This window comes from Homarus americanus, unplaced genomic scaffold, assembly GCF_018991925.1.
Source record: "Homarus americanus isolate GMGI-L3 unplaced genomic scaffold, GMGI_Hamer_2.0 scaffold21914, whole genome shotgun sequence".
Classification (NCBI taxonomy): domain Eukaryota; kingdom Metazoa; phylum Arthropoda; class Malacostraca; order Decapoda; family Nephropidae; genus Homarus; species Homarus americanus.
The window spans coordinates 1,643,998-1,664,228 of record NW_024719665.1 but is presented as its reverse complement, the minus strand read 5'-3'; the positions used below and the strand labels follow the sequence as shown (position 1 = coordinate 1,664,228).

The window sequence follows — 20,231 nt, the reverse complement described above, 5'->3', positions numbered from 1 at the left end:
GCCTCAGATGTCCAACTGGTTTGCCCTAACACTTCATTCACACACACACACACACACACACACACACTGTTCTTTATCATCCTGCTCTCAAAATGAAGTTTATCAAAGAATTGACACTCAAAATTAACCCCACTTAATTCTTTTCATTTACTCTTTTTCACAAAATCATACCACAGTTAATAACACAAAACCTTCTACGTATTTAATAGCTTAGATATAGAGTACTGTATACGGTATGTACCATCTTTCACATGTACGGTGAACTGTCACAAGTGAGGTCTTGCCTACACAAACAGCCATCTCAAAATCATTCTTCAAAGTTACATTTATTTAACATCTTTCTATTTTCACTTCCCTATTTTCCTATTCAAATTTTTCCTCTAATGATTTATAATGAGCATAAACTCTTCATGGTCTTTCTACAGTGGCAGATTTAGAGGAGCACAGGTGACAAAACTCTCATCTTTAAATCACCAAAAAAAAATTCAGCTTTGAATTTGATATTGCTTATTTATTATGTTAAGTACTGCACACCAAGGCGAGAATATGGTGACGAACAGATATCTTGACCCTATTAATCTTATACTATCAGTAAAATAATGCATAATAAACCCTGAGACTGCATGTTAAGATGGGAAGTAACTACCAAAACCCTGAGCTAAACAAAACAACCCACACATTATGGATAACCAAATTTGCACACATTAATAAACATTCTCTGAAAGTTATCTAGGTGATACTTACCCTAAATATACAGGGGATGTCTTTCTTGTTAGCATGTATTACATCCGAGTCTCGAACCGTTGAAACTTCAAATTGGTCATCTCTCATATCAAGGACTGTGCTTACCCACACACTTGGTAAGGCATTTCTACAAAATGAGAAAGATTGTTTCAGATTAGAAAACCTCCACATGCTTAGCACCAAGTGTAAATAAGAAATACAGTAATACCAAAAGTAAATGAACTGAGTAGTTAAATGATTCCAATCTATTACTTTTGTGAAAGAGCAGGATTACTAAGCAGCTATACACTTGCTGAAATCATGTGATGTTCGCTTATGATTTAATTCAAAATGAATCATATTACAGTATTTCCAATATTGAGCTGTGTCAGCAATCATATAAGTAACCTGCCACTGACTTGAATCAATTATTGAGGGAGACAATTTATCTTCTCTAAGTTAGGTTGTTATACTAAATCCATTCAGTACAACCTTCTTAGACGAACCTGACCAATATTCAACTACAGTAACTATAGTCATCTGAGCCAGTAGTCCTTACAACACTCGTCACCGACGGAGAATGTTACTCACTGACAGTAAAGTAAATTGTTTTCTCTGCAAGGACAGCACTGTACAAATTAACTTAAAACTGTTCCACATTCTACAGTACGTATAACAAAAATTTTCAATATTTTCATTAAGCTTCTCACCTTTTCAACACCTAAATTCAACATTCCGGTCACTATCTTTGTATATTCTATCCTTATACTCACACATACTCATTCCATTGCTTTTATTAATGTAATCTTCAGGAATCTCCGGCATCTTAAACTCATCTTGTACAACAAAGACAGCACCACTACCTTATGAATATATAGTAATTATCTACCAACAAAAGTTGGGAAATTGTATATGATCTACAATTTTTATAGTCTACAATGTAGACTCTACATACTCACAAGAAAAAAATAATTACACTTACCTCTCGGGTGAAATATCATAGAGGAAGAGCTTGAAATCACATACAACAACAAACTGTCTTGACCATCCCTTTTTGACCCCTCCAGGCTTTGGTACTTTTACAAAACCTTCATACGCTGTACCAATGCCTCGAGTAGGATCAATACCCAATGGTCTCTTGGCTAGAAAAGAAGTAAAAAATGAGTGAAAAATAATTAGTTGCATGAATTTTTTTTTCGCATAAGAGTTTTGTCAAATTTTCTAGATATTAAAGATGAAATTAAAAAAATTGATCGATCATTTCACAGCGCCATTAATTATTACTTAAGAATTAGTTAACTCACCATATAAATACAATGTTAATGCATGATCTATATTACTATCCCTGGCTTTATAATACAAGATTCAACTGTACATATCAAACTTCCAGCAAAATTTGCAAATACTTCTTTTGTCATAAAAGTGATACCATAAAAAAACCTAAGTACTCACTCTGGTCAGGAGGCACAGGGCAAATTTGCGGCACTTTTTCCTTACAAGTAGTGTGGCAGGCAAAGCCGCAGACCTCACACACTACCCCTTGACGTGTAAGGCCAACCATAAGGGATGTGCAATGAGAGCACTTGATAGGATTGCTAAAGGAGCGAACTAGGAACTGATGGGCCTTTTGCTTCATCATATGTGGAGATGGTCCACCACCACTACTACTGCTGCCTCCTGACATGCCCATGGCAGTAGCCTGGTGATGGGCCATTGTAGGCATTACCCCAGGAGGAAGGTTGGCAGCGGTCTGGGGAAGTGGCGGCAGGGGACGAGACTCCATGTGAGGGGATCCAAGTTGCTCCTGTTATGATAAAATTCAAATCATGAAGGAACTCAACAAAATACTCATATGTTACATATAAATACTGTACAAGTACTGTGTACAGCGCATCATATAATGCAGATTTATGATACTGCTACAATATGAATACTAAAAGCATATGCACACACAGCATAATACAACTGTCCTTTTTTTGACACTTAGTCCAGCATGACCAGTTTCAAGAAAAATATAGTCACCAATCATTTGGTGTCATTCCACCTTTACAACTGTTGTAATACAGTACAGCATATGCTCTGCTATGGTTTTCTTCTTCCACATCACAACCTTAAAGAGTTTTTCTGGTTTACACTCGTCATTTCATAAAACTCATCTTCCTTCAGCACGACATCCATCCCTTTAAACCACCTGAGACCAGACCATGCTCAACACAATCTTATCCATCTCTTCCCATTTACACTTACTTCTGAAACTCTATATTTACTGTACTGTATATACTTGACCACATACTGAGTTTTTATGATAAAATTTTAATGCACAACACGGGGGATCAAAACTATATGCATACGGTAATATTTTTGAAGGGTTAAAATTCATACATTTCCATGGATTATTTATAGTGTACAAAGTTACCTGGGTCCATGCTCATGGCAAGCTAACCTTACCAGTAAGCTCCTTTAGCCTGGGCTTTCCTACCATAGCCCTACATTCTTTATATTGCTTCATGAAGAGCATAACCTCATTCACTATATATGCTGCTTTATATCTCCAAAACCTGATACATATTAAGATTTACAATTAATTTTCATTTTGTCTGAGTCTGTTTACATTAGTGGCATTGGTGCCAAGTTCAACTCGTCACTGAAGCCACACCCCCTCACTCTCTCTCTACCAAGCTGAGTTGTGACCTGTTATGTTTATTTTTCAACTCATAATATTATATATATATATATATATATATATATATATATATATATATATATATATATATATATATATATATATATATATATATATATATATATATATATATATATATATATATATATATATATATATATATATATATATATATATATATATATATATATATTATATAAATCACTGTAGGTGCGTGATCCAGGTATATGCTGATAACCACAAGGAAAGAAGAAAACACGAAGTTCCCAAGCGCTTTCGTGTAATTCACATCTTCAGGGGTGAGTACAGACTAAGGAGAAATACTTGACAAGGCTAATATATACAGTAGAAGAGAGCGAGATCAAGTCCCTAGGGGACCGTAGGCATCCGCAATGGTCCGGTCATTAGGCAGGGACTCTACTAATCTTCATAAGCACAGCAGCTGTCCATAATCAGGTCATAGGGGTAAGATGACCCAACCTTCTCACCTGGTTACAAATCTTCTTAATTGCATAATTATCCAGTTTGTACATACCATTATTCAAATTCATGTTGATGAATTCGGTATGTTTAATGAGACTGGATTCTATAACGTTCCTACTTGGGAACTTCGTGTTTTCTTGTTTTCTAGTGGTTATCAGCATATATACTGTATATATAATTTGTTATTAATTTTTTTTACTCAATTACATACAGAATGTGCAAAAATAAAGGAAAAAATTCTAAAAAAGTAGAAAACATAAATGGAATAAGCATTTCTTCGTGGGCGAGTTAGCACGCTGAGTGAGGGAGGGGGAATGAAGCAAGTCTCACAAATTTAATGCTCAATATAACCAACCTGACTGACAAAAGATCGTGATGATGTTAGGGAGGGGACGGAAGGAGCTCCTTCGTCCTCCACGTCTCCTTCCTCTGAGTCCAATGATTCTCGTCGCCGTAGTGATGTCTCTTTCAAAAACTGCTCCAGGAAGGACATCTGCGATGCTGGACGTTCCAACACTGAAGAATAAATACATGGCACTGATGAGTTACACATTAACATAGCTAAAGCATTAAAACTAGATATTTTAAGTTCAATTGTATATCAGTTACATGCAGCTCACTATTAACTATTTCTGAATTAAGAGACTTTCAGCCATTTATGAGATCAACAACAGCTGAGAAACCTTAGTTATTGAATAGAAGGAACATCATCCTACCCCATTAATTCAGTAGAAGGATCTTGTGGTACAGCTGAATGCATTATAACTATGGATGTAAAATTTCTGTGTATGACATAGAGCTTTACAAATGAATCCCACATACAACTGAAAGGTCCCTTTTGAACTCAAATCCAAAGCCAGCATAAAGGCTGTACCATCAGAATTCATGAGATTTTAACTTGTAACTGTAAACTCACGGAAGAAGAGTACAGGTATTTAACTTCATAAAGCCACTTCCTAGTTGCAATAAGTTGCAGCAGAATAAGTTAAAGGGTATTATGCCAACACAAAATTCATTTGCCCCAAAACATATTCAAACATAAGCCAAGGACAATATCTTCCACCATCTTAAATACTAGTGGCTGAAACACGTTTATTTGGAAGGCTTTGCTAAAGGATTAGTCCATATACTGAAAAATTTACTTACTTTAGTACTTACATCTGTTCATCAAACTCTTCACGAATTAATTTTGAAATTGGTGCAGCTAAAATAAATACTGCCGGTGTGATCAAATATTACATTCACTTTACTCGGACATACAGTACTGTAATACTTGACTCCACTTCAGATTACTGTCTAAACATTGTATATTTCCTATCTATAACATTAGAAAACATTTTACCATGAAATGAATGGCAAGGATTACTTAATCAAGTGTCATTAGAAACATATTTAGCTACAGCTTTTCTAAACTCGTACTAAAAGCTTGGCTAACTAAACATTCCTATATCATCTAGCAACAGAACAAAAATTACCCTGCCAAAGTCCAAACCCTAAAAAGCTCTACCAGTGTGAATGAATCAAAGTACATTAACTGGGATTCAGCTAAAACTGGGGTTATCCTATTGCACAAAAAAATAAAGGACTCTTACCAAAACCAAACATACTTCTTCCGATAGACCCTAAGAAAAATATATAAATCTAGGATTAGACATGCACAAAGACCGTCTTGATTCATATTAAAAAAAAAATAAATCATGTATTCATACTTTATCATGTCCCAATCAATTTTGTATCACTGACAAGAGACATCATTAAATGTCGGTAACTAAATATATTACACATCATCTACAGACAATAAATCTGCTGCACTTGAAACATTGGTCAAGGAACACATTAGTTGTTAGGTCAATGCAAGACACAAACTGCCAATTTTGATCACGGTCATAATTCTGAAACATGCCAATAATCTTCATAAGGTGGCTGGCTGTTATTAATAACTGTTTTAATACTGATAAATCAGAAATGACAGCAGTTTCAGAATTGGGACACTATGTTCCAACTCCATGTAAGATTAAACCTTGTACAGCCATTAGGGCTGGCAGGTTTTGGTATGCAATTCTTCAAGTTCTGTACTGAAGCTCTTAGTAACTTAAAATTTAGTTCATTTTTAAAATTAACCTGATTTTTAATCAGGGGTACTGAACTGGCACAGATTTTAAAACTACTCTCACAATGTTAAAAATGAGAACACCAAAACCTGTTTTAAGGTATAAAAGTAAAGCCACGCATAAAACTGGGGCTGGGGTGGGACACGACACAATAGGGGTCAAAATGGGGCTCAGTCACGGTACATTACCAAACTTTCGAGTCTTGCGTTCCTGCGTGGCAGCTGCATGTGCGTGCGTGCGATCAGAAATAGATTTTCATGAGAAGGATGAGGAAACCCCAGAGGCAGCTAGTCAGCCCAATGAACAAGGGCATTTTGTCTGCAGCGCCGCCCATGGGAGATGATAACTGGGTCAGTGAGGGGCCTCCACATAAACAACAAAAACCAGCCATTTTCTACAAATTTCATTTGGATCTTCAATGTACACCATCGTTTTCTATTTTCTCAAATTAGCTAAGCTATTGAGTCATTCATTGTCGCAACACACTGAATAACACTTATATCAAAGGATATTTCATGGGAGGTATTTTACAAAAACAAGGGATATTTAACAAGGCTATATAATATTAGTAGGATGCTGGATACAGGGCCAATGAGGGTGAACTGTTCAGTCAGCAAAAGTGCACATTCCAGTTCAAAATCACCCCCAGTAATGCACATATGTTCAAGACATACTGAATTTTCTTAAACATTATATGTTCATGAACTATTATCTAGCCAGCATCCTATTTTCAAGACAAACACATCTACACAAAACAGATGTGGAAGGTCTAAATTATGTGATGTGAAGACAAAACAAGCCCAAGTTCAAACATTGATAATGAAGCTCTAGTTACCTCACTCCCACCCACAAAAACTCTCCATGTATGCCAAACTAAAAAGTTTTGGGTTAGATTTGCATCAGTTTGACATTAGGTTATTATTGTGCAGACAACTAAGTAAGACATCTCTTGATGGGATCCCTTCTGTACATCCCTCCTGACTATCATATGAGACTGCAGATGTGGGGGCCCTCCCTCGTTTTGACCCAATTACCATTGTGGCGGTACTTTGTTGGGATCATGCACTGTGACATGCCGGGGCAAGGCTTCATACATGCCACTGTCAACATCAGACTGGGACTTTGGAATACACCATTAAAGCAGGCTACCATCAGCATAAAGATCTACAAGCAAGTGGACAATAAAAACCGGTGAAAAAACAAAATGTGCATAGAATTTAAGCACTAAAAAGGTGACTGGCAAGATACTTTATGAGTGTAGAGAAGTTAGTCATTAAAATCCACAGTAAAGAATGCCATTATAGTAGTGAAATCCCCAAGTCCCATTCTTTTTGCTGGCATGAAGATGTTGGGGATTTACATGGGACAGACAAAAGCCGAAGAGTGTTGGCTGATAGAAAAAAGGACAAGAGAATAATTATGTGAAAAACAAGTATAAGAATTCATTTTCCTCCCAAAGAGATGTTTCTTACTTAGTTCCAGAAATGGTAAAGTCGTTGGTGCTTAGCATGGTAAATAGTTTTGTCACAGTATTACTATATTCCTACATTTAAATATTAATTAGCTCACTTGTATCCTTGTTAATTATAAGTGCTGTTATTGAAAACTTCTTGAAATGAAATAAAATGTTAAAAACTTTCTCGTCGACTTGCAGCTTTACCGAGCAATGGGTCGAGTATCATCCAAAAGGAGAAGGAGCTGGCCAGCTGAGCTACCTGGACAATACAGTGACCAGCTGTGGAGAATACATAACTTTTCCACCCCTCTCTGCCACTCAAAGGTAAATCTGAGTCTTTGAATTCATAACATGTTACAGTATGAATAAAATTAATCAAGTCAATAATAAAAAAGAAGTCCTGCAAAAATTGACCTTAAAAGGTTATGATGATAAAGAACACTTGCTGCTACACTGTATATTGCACACTATTTACCTTGTTAAGCATTCTGACTGTAAGTGCAGTTTGGAACATAATGAATAACAATAGTTAGATTACGGATATATTTTTTACTCTGAGAAATTTCAGTAATCTTGTGAGCATGTAGAACACAAGCTGTATTTCCAAACTTACACCTAAATTTATAAGCTTTTATGAGCATTTAGCTATCAAGTGACACATGTGAAATATTATAGTGTGAAGGATTTTTTCTTATGTATATCATGGAAGAACTCTATGGCACTGAAAAAATCACAAGAATAAGTGAGCATTTGTACGAAAAAAAAAACAAGCTACATAACTACATATACATAATGGACAAGGTTGTACAAAATATTCCAATTATTAACAACTGGATTAGTTGGAAGTCAGCATTATTTATATCTAAATTATTAAAATATTTATTTTACCGGGCTATGAAAAGTCTTGTCATCTGTTTGCCACTCTCCTGGGCTAAAGAATTATTATTATTACTTTTTTGGGGATAACAATTCCCCAAAAAATCATTTATCAAAGGCATTTATTCATCTCATTTGTAATATACAGTACTGCACCCGAGTTCTCATTTTAAGTTGAAATATTTTACATGGCTCAACTTTTCTGGATTTTATTTATTTTTTTTACTTTCACATTTTATTTAAGCTTGGTGGAGGAAAGGATGTGATGAATATTAAAAAACAGACATCAATAATAATATAAAAGATAATGAGACACCCCTGTTAATTTTAGGGGCCAGGAAAAAAGTATGAGCCAGATTGGGATATAAATTTTGCTTATAATAATCAGTTATCTGAGAAGGAGAAGAGGGCTGTTTGTAACCCACAAAGGCAAAATAAAGTCTTGATTTGGGCATGTAAGAAGTCATGGGTTATAAAAGTTACAAAATGGTTGTTTACTAATAAATTTTCAAACAAACTCCATTAGTTATTATTATTCAGTTACTCTCACTTGCTCTCCAATGAGACATTTGCACACAGTGAGGAAAGGTACCATGAACACCTTAAGTCAGAGGCATAAATTTTTCAAGACAGAATTAAATGTAATATGTACAGTAGACTCTTGCCATTCGCGAGGGATAGGTTCCAAGAAAAGGCGCGAATTGGCAAAACAGCGAATAGCAACTTATACTACCTTAGTGCACTACTGTATACCTATACCAAACAATTGACCAGCTGCGACAGCACTCATCCCCTCTATTAACTTATCTAATAATAAAACTTTCTTTGTCAGGGTCATCATTGACTTCTGCCTTTTACATTTCAATCCACTACCATCACTAGCACTGACACTAGGCAGTGTTTTAGGGGCTGTTTCACACAGAAACACTAATGTTTTGAGAGTACAACACAAGATGCTGCATGGCAGCATGGCTTCACAAGCGGACGTTCATGTCTAACTAATCTATTAACATTCTTTTCATCAGTTTTCGAATCGGTGGACGAGGGGCACAATTATGATGTGGTATATCTCGATTTTAGCAAAGCCTTCGACAGAGTCCCCCACGAAAGACTAATTAGAAAGGTAGAAGCACATGGCATCAAAGGTAATATCCTTAAATGGATGAGGGCATGGTTACAGGACAGGAAACAGCGAGTGAGCATTAACGGCACTGAGACCCATTGGAGCAACGTCACTAGTGGAGTTCCCCAAGGCTCAGTACTTGGACCATTATTATTTATTATATACATAAACGACATAGATATCGGCATAGACAGCAACATAAGTAAATTTGCTGATGACACTAAAATAGGACGTGTTATTAAATCTGACGAGGACTCCGCAAAATTACGGGAAGATCTAAAAAAATTTTTCGAATGGTCTGAAAAATGGCAGATGAAATTCAACGTGGACAAATGTAAAGTACTCAGTATAGGAGATGTGATAAGTAGGAACCTTAAGCCAAGTAAACAATGTGTTTTTGCTCGTAACAAGGCTAATAAAGTACTTGGGTTCATACAAAGGAGTGTTAGTTACAAGACTAGCGAGGTCATCCTAAAACTGTATCTTGCGCTTGTGAGACCACACCTGGATTACGCAGTTCAGTTCTGGTCACCGTATTACAGAATGGATATAGAATCCTTGGAAAGAATTCAGAGGAGAATGACAAGACTAATCCCGGGCATTAGGAACCTTGAGTATAGAGACAGGTTAAAGCAACTTAATTTGCACTCCCTCGAGAGAAGTAGAGCGAGGGGCAACCTGATAGAGGTGTATAAGTGGAAGTCAGGGCTAAACAAAGGGGACATTACAAAGGTACTCAAACTAACCAACCAGGAGTGAACTCGTAACAATGGTTTTCAATTAGACAAATTTAGATTTAGGCGTGAAATAGGTAAACACTGGTTTGGAAACAGAGTAGTGGATGAATGGAACAAGTTACCAAATATCATCATTAACTCGAATACGCTGAATAGCTTCAAACATAGGTTGGATGCTTATATGAGCAATAGGGGTTGGGTGTAAACGGGACTGCCCAGGATGGGCCAATAGGCCCGCCGCAGTTTCCTCCATTCTTATGTTCTTATTGTGCTGCGGGAAAAGACTTGCAAGCCAGATTCCTGTGAATCGTCAAAATTGCAAATTGCAAGGATCTACTGTATGAATTATTTTATTATATTTTGGCCACTTTTAGTGATAGGTCATGTTTACATGGGCACACCACAAATATGCAAAGTCACATCCTTCTTCACAAGTTACACTAGAGATGTCACAGGCAACTCTACCTGGTACTGGTTGTGTAGCAATGCATAAACACAACTGTAATCTGTTTGGAAACACTTGATGTAAATGTTATGAATATACCTGTATACTGTATTTATACTTAATATAAAAACTCAATATATGTTATAAACTAAAATGAAATGGTCAATACAATTCAAAAGGCCCAGTGAAAGGACAATGACTTTTCATACCCATTTGGCTGGAAATTAATTCAATAACAAGTATATAATCAAAGTTTTTTAAGCAAAAAATTAAAGTATATGTTCCTCAATAACATCACTTATCTACAATAAGTATTACCTTGCCCATAAAGAAGTCACACTCTTCCCAACACACTCACAGGCACGCAAACACACACACACACACACTCTAACACAAAAACATTACAAATATACAAATGTGCAAGAAATATTTTATGAAAAAGTTACTTGAAAAAGACATCTTAAAGAACAACATATGCTCGCTATTATTTTTTCAAATTAAAATCACTCAAGAACACGATTAAAAAATTACTCAACTTATACTGTACTATACAGTATGTTGGATTATCATGACATTTATAAAACATAATTTAAAGTTAAATGAAACAATATAAATAAAAACAATTCCGGCAAGAACTTCAGTATTATTAAAAAAAATGTGTATGATACAAAATTTATATTAAAAAGTTGTCAAGTTCAATCAGTCCTTTCTTAAATTTTAACATCTGTCATTTATGATACCATTTCCCATAATCTCATATAAACAGCTCAGTTTAGATTGGAACATGGTATAAGATTTCCAATGTTCTTGTGCACCTGTAAACTTATAAAGACATTAAAGTACTTAAAAGAAATAAGAATAAGAAATGGTGTGATGAATGAATTAGTACATATGTCCCTTGTTGTCTCACTTGTAGCACGTTGAAAAATGTGAGAGATACAGATTTTTACGGTAGCATCGGTAGTGGCACACATTACGTTAAGCTGTAGTAATTATATCGGTTTTTCAGCAAATTGCTGATGAGTTATATTTATAGCCACTTTTTTCTTTGTTGACATTATACAATATTTGTACAAAAAACTGTTAAATATATGATAAGGATGTTATCTACAGACACCATTACTTTACTACAACTCCTGATTGTTAAGTTTCATCCCAAGACCAAGTAGATTTTGGTAGTTAACCTCAAGATATCACATTCTTGTAAAGCCTCCAAGATGGTCTTAGCAAACGCTGATCACCCTTACCCCACAGTCAAGTGGCGTGGATGGACTCCCATCGAAGTGCATTAGAATGCTCAATGGGATGAGGAAATATATGTAGTAACTAATCTAACTCTAATTTCAGAATGTACAGTATTCTTATTTACGAATTGAAGCTTCCAGATTTCCCCACTCCATTCTCATCTCTCTTGACCATTTTTACTCTCAGTGTACAGTACAGGCATCCCCCGCGTTATGGAAGGGTTGCGTCCCTGGAAAATTGACCGTATCGTGAAATTCCGTAACGCAAAACCTATTTTCCCATTGACTCCCATTATAAAACTGGAGATGTGTTCGTAAGTAATTTTTTTCGGCCCCCAAAAAGTAATTCAAGCACTTTTATAAATGAAAATAAACATTTATAAACATATACAATAAAGTACATTAAATAATTTATGATATACCTTCTTAAAACATCAAGTTTAATATCCAATGTAATGCCTTTGCGGCTTCTTTTTGCACTACTGCGGTCACTTCCACTTGATGGCCTCTTTCCAGTCATCTTGAATAAGGGTAATGCACTGTACTGTACTTACTGTATGTTTGTTAAAGTTAAATCCAACTGCTGGGGTGAGAAACGTGCGCACATTGGATGTAAACAATGGGCTGACTCTGCGTGGCAATGCCACGCTTGGCGGTAGCAAACAGCAAGAAATCCACACCAAACAAAGTATAATTTTTAACAAAAATTTTTAATTTTATATACCGATTTTTTCTTTAATTGTTAAAATTTACCCCAATTTCCGTAAGGGCGGATTTACGGGCCGTATCGCGAAATTATTGGTCATAATTTACAAATTCCGTAAGAGCGAAATTCCGCAACCCGGGATTCCGTAACGCAGGGGATGCCTGTACTGTATTTCTAAAATACAAAACCAATGAAGCAGAGCTTGAAATTCTAGCCGTCACTTTAACCATTTATCCTAGACCGTCCTTATAACTTTATACTATACTGTACTGTACTGCGTGCAGAATCTGTGCTGTAAGTTCTGTCATTGTCTCATCACCTAGTCTTCTGATAATTCATACAAGCAATTACTAGTATTTTAGTACACATGACTTGTGACCTACATAGACCTATGACTACTGACCTCCAAAAATTAATCAGATGTAGACCTTTGCATGTGACACCAGTACTAGTACGGTAGTTTGGTCAATCACCCTAGCCGAGATAATATTTACACAAGATCACGATGCACAGAAGGATGAACAGTTGAACACACACACAGAAAGGGGCAAACCAATATACAGTATTGTACAGTGTACTGTACATTATTTGCTATGCAGGGAATATAAGGTCAGTGACTATTCACCAAGTCTTCAGATATTGTGTACAAGACATTTAGTAGCATTTTAGTACATATAGTACATGACCTTGTGGTCAAGACCTATAACCGCTGACTTCCCAAAATCTGTAATTTTCAGACCTTTGTATGTTGTAATCTATGGTATAAGTTAAGTCAATACCCTATCAACCCAGCCATGAAACATTGTATTTACAAGACAGGGAAGGATGGAAGCAGGGGCACACACGTGGTCAGGTGGAATGACAAACAAACTAATATGCCCTAGCCTATAGCAGGGCATAAAAGAGCACTGAACCAATGTAATATTAATTTAAATCTTAATGTTTTTAACTTAGAAGCATAAGAATGATGCACAGACTGTATTTCAAAAGTGGAAAAAATTTACTTTCCTTGGGGAGGAAAACCTTATTAGTTAAATAATTTACAGCTGCCTCTTGGTGGACAGAGAAGATGAGACAAATCAAAAGTCTTCCACACTACTTCATATTTTTAAGGAAAAGTTGTGTCTGTCAGCCAACAAAAGGTGGTGAAATGCCACCAAAGCCTTTGGAACTCATCATCATGTAAACCAACATTACTTTAGCAGTACACTATTACAAATAGAGGTAAGCAGGTACACTTTATTAGCAGTACACAAGTTCACATTACTGAACAGGCACTCTTCACTACCAATAAGCCACAATTACATTCTGAAACAACAGATCCCTATAATGTGAGGCCCAGAGAAACAAAGCCCTGGTAAATTAGCCCAGCAGTGAAAAAGATGTCTGAGCCACTGAATTATCAAACAGAACCAGGAATGACTAACCAACCAGATGTGAAAAAAATGACAGTACCTGTACATCAAAAGTTGTTAAGAACATGATAAAACAAATTTATATATCCTTGTAGAATTATGAAAATTAGTTGAAGAACATTGAGACAACTACATATCTTCTACAACAACTTTCCCTTCAGCTAATTTGCATTATCAACAACAATATAACCCATAACATGAAGTTATAAGGCATTCGAGTCATATACTGTAGAAAGAGTGAATAACTTTTTTCACATGCTACCTGCCTAGGACAAATTCATTTAGTTTCTTGTGAGGCTCTTACAACAATTTCATCCTATTAGGAAATGTAGGAAGTTTAAACTTTCATGTAATTAGAGAAAATGTTTGAGAAGAATTGTGCCACTACACATGGCTGTGTTGTGATCTGACATCAAAAGAAGCATCACACACATGTGAGTAAAAAACTCTTTTGTTATTAATGACTTGACTTACATCATCCTGATCTAGATATTAATAGATAACTTCCTTTACAAGCCAATTAGTGTACCATGTCTATCAAGATTCATCAAGGTATTGCACAGAAACAGAAGTGACAAGTGGATAGACAGATAAATGGACAAGGAAAACATTCATTGCCACAACAACTATTTGTTCACAAGGTAAGACACAACAATATACTTTCTAAATATTAAAAATAAAATTTGGCCACACCTAAATTAGAGCAAAGATAAGAAGCCGACAGGCTAAAAGCTAACTTTATCACAAGAATGAACATCAATTTCAAGCACCCAGTCTTAATGTACTATACATGCAAATTACTAGACACACGGCACACACAGGATGGATGCCAAAACCCCCCCCAAAATTGAAAGCAGCAACATACCCGGTGTTAAATGTATGACTTTTATCCCTTAATATTAATCAAAACTATCACTCTGAAGGATAATCCATGTGTATATATAGGGATTAATATCTAAGTAAATCCTCTAACACAAACTGAGAAGATGGATTAACAGTCAACAACCACTGTAGCCAACAACAATTAACAAAAATGAGGCCAAAGACATTAGATGCCACATTAAAAATGCCTGGTGTTTCAATCACAAGGTTTAAAAGCCTTTAATTTTATCTCCAGTTTCTTGGAGAGTGGCACTCTACATTTTATTAGGCAGTGTGGATCAACAGGTATCTCTGGTGATGACAAGAAATAATATGATAGGAGTACTGTACTGAATATCCACCTGCTACAACAGGCTTACTTATGGATACACTTGAAAACTGTTACTCCTGGGAAGGCAATATGAAGAACAGAAATGTACCCATTCTTGTCAAATCAAGACTTCCTGTTTCCACGAAGGTTTTCCACACCAGGATTGAGTAAAAACCATCTGACAGCATGAGAAGAGAGGAGAATAACCCAAGTACAGCAATAAAAACAAGAACAAAAATACTGTACTACACAAACTGTCAAAAGCTCTCCAGTTGGTGAGAGAAAAGCTACATCAACTAACTCTTTCCACGTTAAATTTATATGAAAAAAATAAGTAAGAGATGCTTATCTTCCCCACATAACAAACTTTATCTGAATTTCTTAAACAAATGTGTTCCCACTGATTGTATTATACCAACCTTAAAAACCAAGGATAACTAGTAAAATGCAATAATCAAACAGTCTGTAAATCTAATCTAGTAATCCAGAATGCACATACATATAATAATCCTACAACTTTCAATGATCTATGCTGAACACTTTTTGTGTATTGTAATATAAATGACAGGTACAGTCAAAAAGCAAAACAAAAAACAATTTTGCACCTCTAGTGTTATACAATATAACACACAGGACCAAGAATTCTGAACAAAACCCGTTTACGAGGGTGATTCCTGTTAATTTCTCTGTATTAACTATATGTGAGATACAGAATACATCGTATTGGTTACACAATGCATCACACAATCAGAAGTTCCAACCTTACCAAATTAAAATGGCCTCGGTCAGTGATCGTCGCAAAGGCCGTCAGACCCAGGGGCGCAGAAAATATTTTTGTTGACTGTACATTTGTATGGAAGGTCATACAGATGATGAAGACCAAATCATTATCCCCCCCCTTACATACACAGTGGGGTAAAATAAAATATCCAGGAATGTCTGGTTGCAATCAAATTACAGGAAATTTCCTTCAAGCAGGATACCATGGATCTGTTCTTGGGAAATGAATACTTATTAAAATAGAAAGTACAGATCTCTAACATTTCACACAGAATTAAAGAAAATCTAGCTAAAATTCAGTGGCCAACATTGGGTTTGCAGATACTAATTTCAAGCAAAATGTGCACATGAACAATGCCAATATACTGTGTTTCAAACACACATTTGTAAAGCAAAACTTAAAGGTGCATTGATATCAATAGAGCATGGTGTTGAGAATTGAGTGTGCTATCACAGATTAATGGGTGAGTGCAAGCTGAAAGCCCGTAGAAAATCCTCCCTCTTTATACCTTCAACTTTTTGTTTTGTTTACCTATATTAGACCACATGATAATGTACCATGATACTGAGATATCCAAGTGGTTAAGAGGATATTGTTAATAATATTCACCATGTCCTATGAAGTTTCCATAAGTACTCAAGCTCTGACAGTACAGTATACTGTGCAGTATACTATACAGTATACTTGTACAGTACTTTTTGTTTCAAAAAATTATCTCCAGAATAAAAAACAATAAATTTTTCAAACTACTATAGTACCTACATATACCCTGTGCCATGTCTAACAAATATTTTTTCTTATGCTATATAAAATAAAATGAGCATTCACTTTGTCATATTCCAAACTAAATATTACAAATCCAGAGACTGAGGTTGTTGTCTAACACAACACAACCTCTTTAACCTCCTGAAAATCATTGCATTACCATTTAATAAATTTATAGTTATGAACAGTGAAGATATAATATCTTCCTGTAGTGTGATCTACACCATTAAAAAAAAGTTTCCATGTAATCTTCGATTATCTCGGAGAACGGCAACTGCCTTGCCAGCTAAGACAGCATTTGCAAGTCCTACATATAATGACCAATTCCCACTTTATAAAACTGATTGATAATAAGAATGGCATCTAGCCATAAAACTTGCTTCAAATTTGCCAAATGGCAACTGGAACACCATGTCATCAAGTAATCACGGCAAACCTATACAGTACTGTACAAGTGTGGAAAGTGACCGTAAAAAGGAGATGATGATGAAGCACTACAAAAAGCAGATAAACCGATTCATTTGCATTTTTTAAAGATTTACCTATATTCTTCTATCACTACTCTAAATTATTTCTCCCATTCAATACTATGCTGATAAATAACCAATGAGAAAATACATTAATCAATGCACTGAGAGGAATTATAAACTGTACTGTTTGTACTTTACTAAACACAAGAGAAAATTATGAAAACTGGAGGAAACTTGTGTATTGTATTAACTGTTTCACAAAGCACAAAATAACACTTTCATCATGAGGGTTCCCATCCTCCTCCACTGACCCAAAACTCCTTAAAATACTGAAATCATGTGTTGTTTAAATTAATGGAATGAAGCTATTCCTCATGAGTAAGTAGTTATTTAATGTTAATATTGTAATTATTTGTAATGACAGATCTCGGTACAAATTTGAGTTTCAGTTACTAATAATTTTCATTGGCGAGACATGTAAAATAAATGCATGAATTACTCCTTAATGAGCAAGGGAAAGAGAATAGGGCAGGTAGAGATGAATGAGAGAGATCTTGACAAGCATCTCCAGAGGAAGTTCAGTAACAACCAGTCTGCTGTAAATTCAGGAACAGTGTATTTGGATATAGAATTTTTACATGTGTTTTCAGGAAATGTGAAAAATCATTAACATCCTTCGAACTTTTTAGAAAATAACCAACTAATTAACAAACCGTAAGTCTCCTGGAATTAATTTGTTCGTGCAGCAATAAATTACTTATTTTACTCTATATATAAGGAACTTCTTGGTGTTATATCACAGTGAGAGAAGTTATATCTGCCTCATGGTGAAGTGAACTTCCCTACTGATTTTTGTCAAAGTCTTCATGACCGGCACCAATTCTAACACTGTAATACACCAAGGAAGGAAATATTACCGAGGTACACAAAATATTAACTCCTTTACACTCACGCACATCAAGTTCAGCCCATCCACCCCAAGCATCACCTAACCCCCCTACATAATAAAATAAATAAAAAATAAATATAGAAATAAAAATAAATAGTCCTAATTCCCCTTAGTCTAAAACAATACTTACAGCCCTCACCAGCTTCTAGTCGAGTCTGAAGATCCCGTACTTGCTTCTCTTTTCGTATGTTTTCTCGAGACATGGTATCGTATCGTTGTTTATATTCCCGGACATCCCTGTGAAGGAAAATTTCACTGGTTATGCCAATCTGTTAATACTTGCGCACAAACTAATTCAACAATTACTGAAAGTATAAAGGCTATTCACTTGAGTGAGAAAGAACAAAAGTTATTCAGGAAAGTTTAGGATTACAAGCTCCAGTGTCAGATGATATTACACTTCAGTAAAGTCCTATTTAATACTCAATATATACACTGCAATCTATTTCATCAATATATAAATTCTTAAAAGTATCCACAACAAACAGCATCTCAATCCACTCTTCCATACCAAGAGTGCTTTCAGAAACCTCCTCCTCTACTTTATTTTTCCATCTTTACTGTAATCTTCCCCTGCCTCTTCTGAATTCACTTCATTCAACATTAATTCTTTCCACAAGCATATCTTGTCCAAAATTCTAACCTTCACTTTACTGAACATATCCCTCTTAACATAATAACCTATTGCTCACCCTCCAATCGCCTCAGTCCACATCCTCTAACCCTTATACTACTACTCCTCACCCTCTAATCTTCTCACTCCTCATCTAAAGGTGAAACACTCCACTCCTTACCAAAATTGGATCCACTAAAATATCAATCAGGATGAAAATACAGTACACCTAATGTTACTTACTTCTGTGCTGCGACCAAATCCGCACGAACTTTGCTTAGCTCTTCTGATATGACCTGTTTTGCCTGGATCTCAGAGTTGAGAGATGACTGTAAGTTCAACAGTTCCATTTTGTCTAACTTTTGAGAACGACGATTCCGCCAGTTCTTCTCTGGAGGTGCTAAGACTGAAGACCCACTACCAACAACTCCTGATACCTTTAGGGTCTCAAGTTCTTCTGTCATTCGTGTAGCAAGAGCTTGAAGGTAACCACGGGCATCTTTCTCATCACTCACCCTGACAAATAAGGAACAAGTTGGCAACTGTTTTGCAAAACCTTTACAATACAAAATATAAAAGATAATCAGAGAAGATATAATTTGCACACTTTTATATATAGAAAATGTAAATTATTACTTGGAGCAAAGATCTCAGCTGAAGGCATTCAGTAAGAGGATCCCCTAGCACTGCTGCTAGTGACAAAGGAACTCCTATATTGATTACAAGCTGGTGTTCTATAGCATATGAACCAATTTGGTAAAGTTTAAATTTAGGTGTGTATTTCTGATAGGATCTATGCTCCATTGGCCCTTGGGTTATTTGTTGAGCAACCACACAGTGCACAATATTCTGAGTTTTTTTTTTTTATGGGGATTAGCCCACCCAAGCACAGGTCACTGACCCAAATCAGGGCCTGGGAGGCAAAAATGTAATAATAATAATAATAATAATAATAATAATAATAATAATAATAATAATAATAATAAAGAACCATAAAGAAAAAAAAAAGAAAACAAAATGAAAAGTGAGAAACAATATATGTATGTTGTTGTCAATAATAAGAGAAACAATTGAGACCCTGCAATTGTGTGTAAATTAGGCAGATGAGCAACCTGGGACATGGTCACAATTTTTGTGATGCCAAGTGGCAGCAGGGTCTAGACATACATATACAATATTGTATATACTTTTTCCCATCATCATATCCCCAACCAATTACACAAGTGATCTACAGTAAAATAAAGATTAACTCACCACTGAATAATTTCTGTGATCTGTGCCTCCCACTGGGCTATGGACTCCTTTTTATTTCTTAGATCATCATACTCTTCTTCAAGTGATCGCCTCTCATTCTGCATTCTGTTCAAACTCTCAGTGAGCTGAAAATGTACATAATTTTAGGGAAGTTCTCAGTAATTACAAACTCTTCTTATAAACCTTTTTTTTTTTTCAAGTTACA

At 35.6% G+C, this 20,231-nt stretch overlaps 1 protein-coding gene across 1 annotated transcript in view; it reads right to left on the bottom strand.

Annotated features, from left to right (window-relative positions):
• Positions 1-20,231, bottom strand: part of LOC121860208 (serine/threonine-protein kinase Genghis Khan-like) — a 79,583-nt gene that overhangs the window by 40,722 nt on the left and 18,630 nt on the right. The window contains 9 exon segments of the mRNA XM_042357288.1: positions 745-871; positions 1,706-1,865; positions 2,176-2,527; positions 4,245-4,405; positions 5,482-5,511; positions 6,189-6,221; positions 18,290-18,396; positions 19,016-19,288; positions 20,027-20,151. Of these exon segments, the coding sequence (XP_042213222.1) occupies positions 745-871; positions 1,706-1,865; positions 2,176-2,527; positions 4,245-4,405; positions 5,482-5,511; positions 6,189-6,221; positions 18,290-18,396; positions 19,016-19,288; positions 20,027-20,151 (1,368 nt within the window).